Source organism: Mandrillus leucophaeus, unplaced genomic scaffold, assembly GCF_000951045.1.
Source record: "Mandrillus leucophaeus isolate KB7577 unplaced genomic scaffold, Mleu.le_1.0 Scaffold54, whole genome shotgun sequence".
Classification (NCBI taxonomy): Eukaryota; Metazoa; Chordata; class Mammalia; order Primates; family Cercopithecidae; genus Mandrillus; species Mandrillus leucophaeus.
The window spans coordinates 1,930,912-1,931,853 of record NW_012105808.1 but is presented as its reverse complement, the minus strand read 5'-3'; the positions used below and the strand labels follow the sequence as shown (position 1 = coordinate 1,931,853).

General features: G+C 48.4%; 1 protein-coding gene across 1 annotated transcript in view; it reads right to left on the bottom strand.

Annotated features, from left to right (window-relative positions):
* Positions 1 to 290, bottom strand: part of TMPRSS9 (transmembrane protease, serine 9) — a 24,484-nt gene extending 24,194 nt beyond the window's left edge. The window contains exon 1 of the mRNA XM_011997482.1: positions 185 to 290. Coding sequence (XP_011852872.1) covers positions 185 to 290 — 106 coding nt within the window. The remainder of the gene's footprint in view (positions 1 to 184) is intronic.
* Between the last annotated feature and the right edge of the window lie 652 nt (positions 291 to 942).

Below are 942 nucleotides of genomic sequence, written 5' to 3'. Positions count from 1 at the left end.
ACAACAACAAAAGCAAGAAAGAAATGAAAAGAAAAAATTACTTCCAAGGGCTCTAAGGAAATGCGAAGTGACACCCCCAGTGCTTGAGGGAAGGCAGGAGAAATACAGAGGGTTTGGGTTCGGTGCTTTGGGATGGAGGCTTACTCATTGAAGCAGTGAGCGGCAGATACCAGCCACCTGGCACTGATGATGGTGGCCCCACAGAAGTGCTCCTTGTTCTCTCGAAGGCTGGCTTGCCACGGAAACTCCCCCGGGGACGCTTCCACACCGCCCACGATCCTGCCGGCCATCCTCCAGGCAGGCTGCAAGCCACACTCTGCAAGACAGCAGGTCACCAGCCAGGACCCCACGAAGGCAGGACCTCACCCTGAACTCCCAGAACCTCCATCTCTGAGTTTCTTGTCTACAGTCCGTAGGTTCAATGAGATGCTTGGGGGCCCCTCCTTGGCTTCCCTGACTCTTCTGGGGTCATCCCTCCCTCTTCAGTTCCTCTGGCTGCCCCATCCTGGCACGTAGGTCAAGCATCCAAGGTCACGTGCACCAGTGAGTGACGGAGAAAGGTCTCTATCTTAGCTGTGGGGAAGGGGCGATGACCGCACGTACATGTTTGTATATGATATTGTGTCTCTGTGCTTATTTAGTCTACTTTTATGTCCTTCAGCAAAATTTTGTAATTCTATAATTATATATAATAATTATCGTCACAGGCATGGCACATTTGTAAGTTTAGTCTTTGATATTTCATTTTTTGTCGCTATTGATCATGAAAGGGATTTTTTCCTTTGTATCTTCTAACCCATTATTACTGTATAAAGCAAAATCACAGCTTTTTTTTTTTTTTTAGATGGAGTTTTGCTCTGTACACCAGGCTGGAGTGCAATGGCATGATCTCGGCTCACTGCAATCTCCACCTCCCAGGTTCAAGGGATTCTCCTGCCTCAG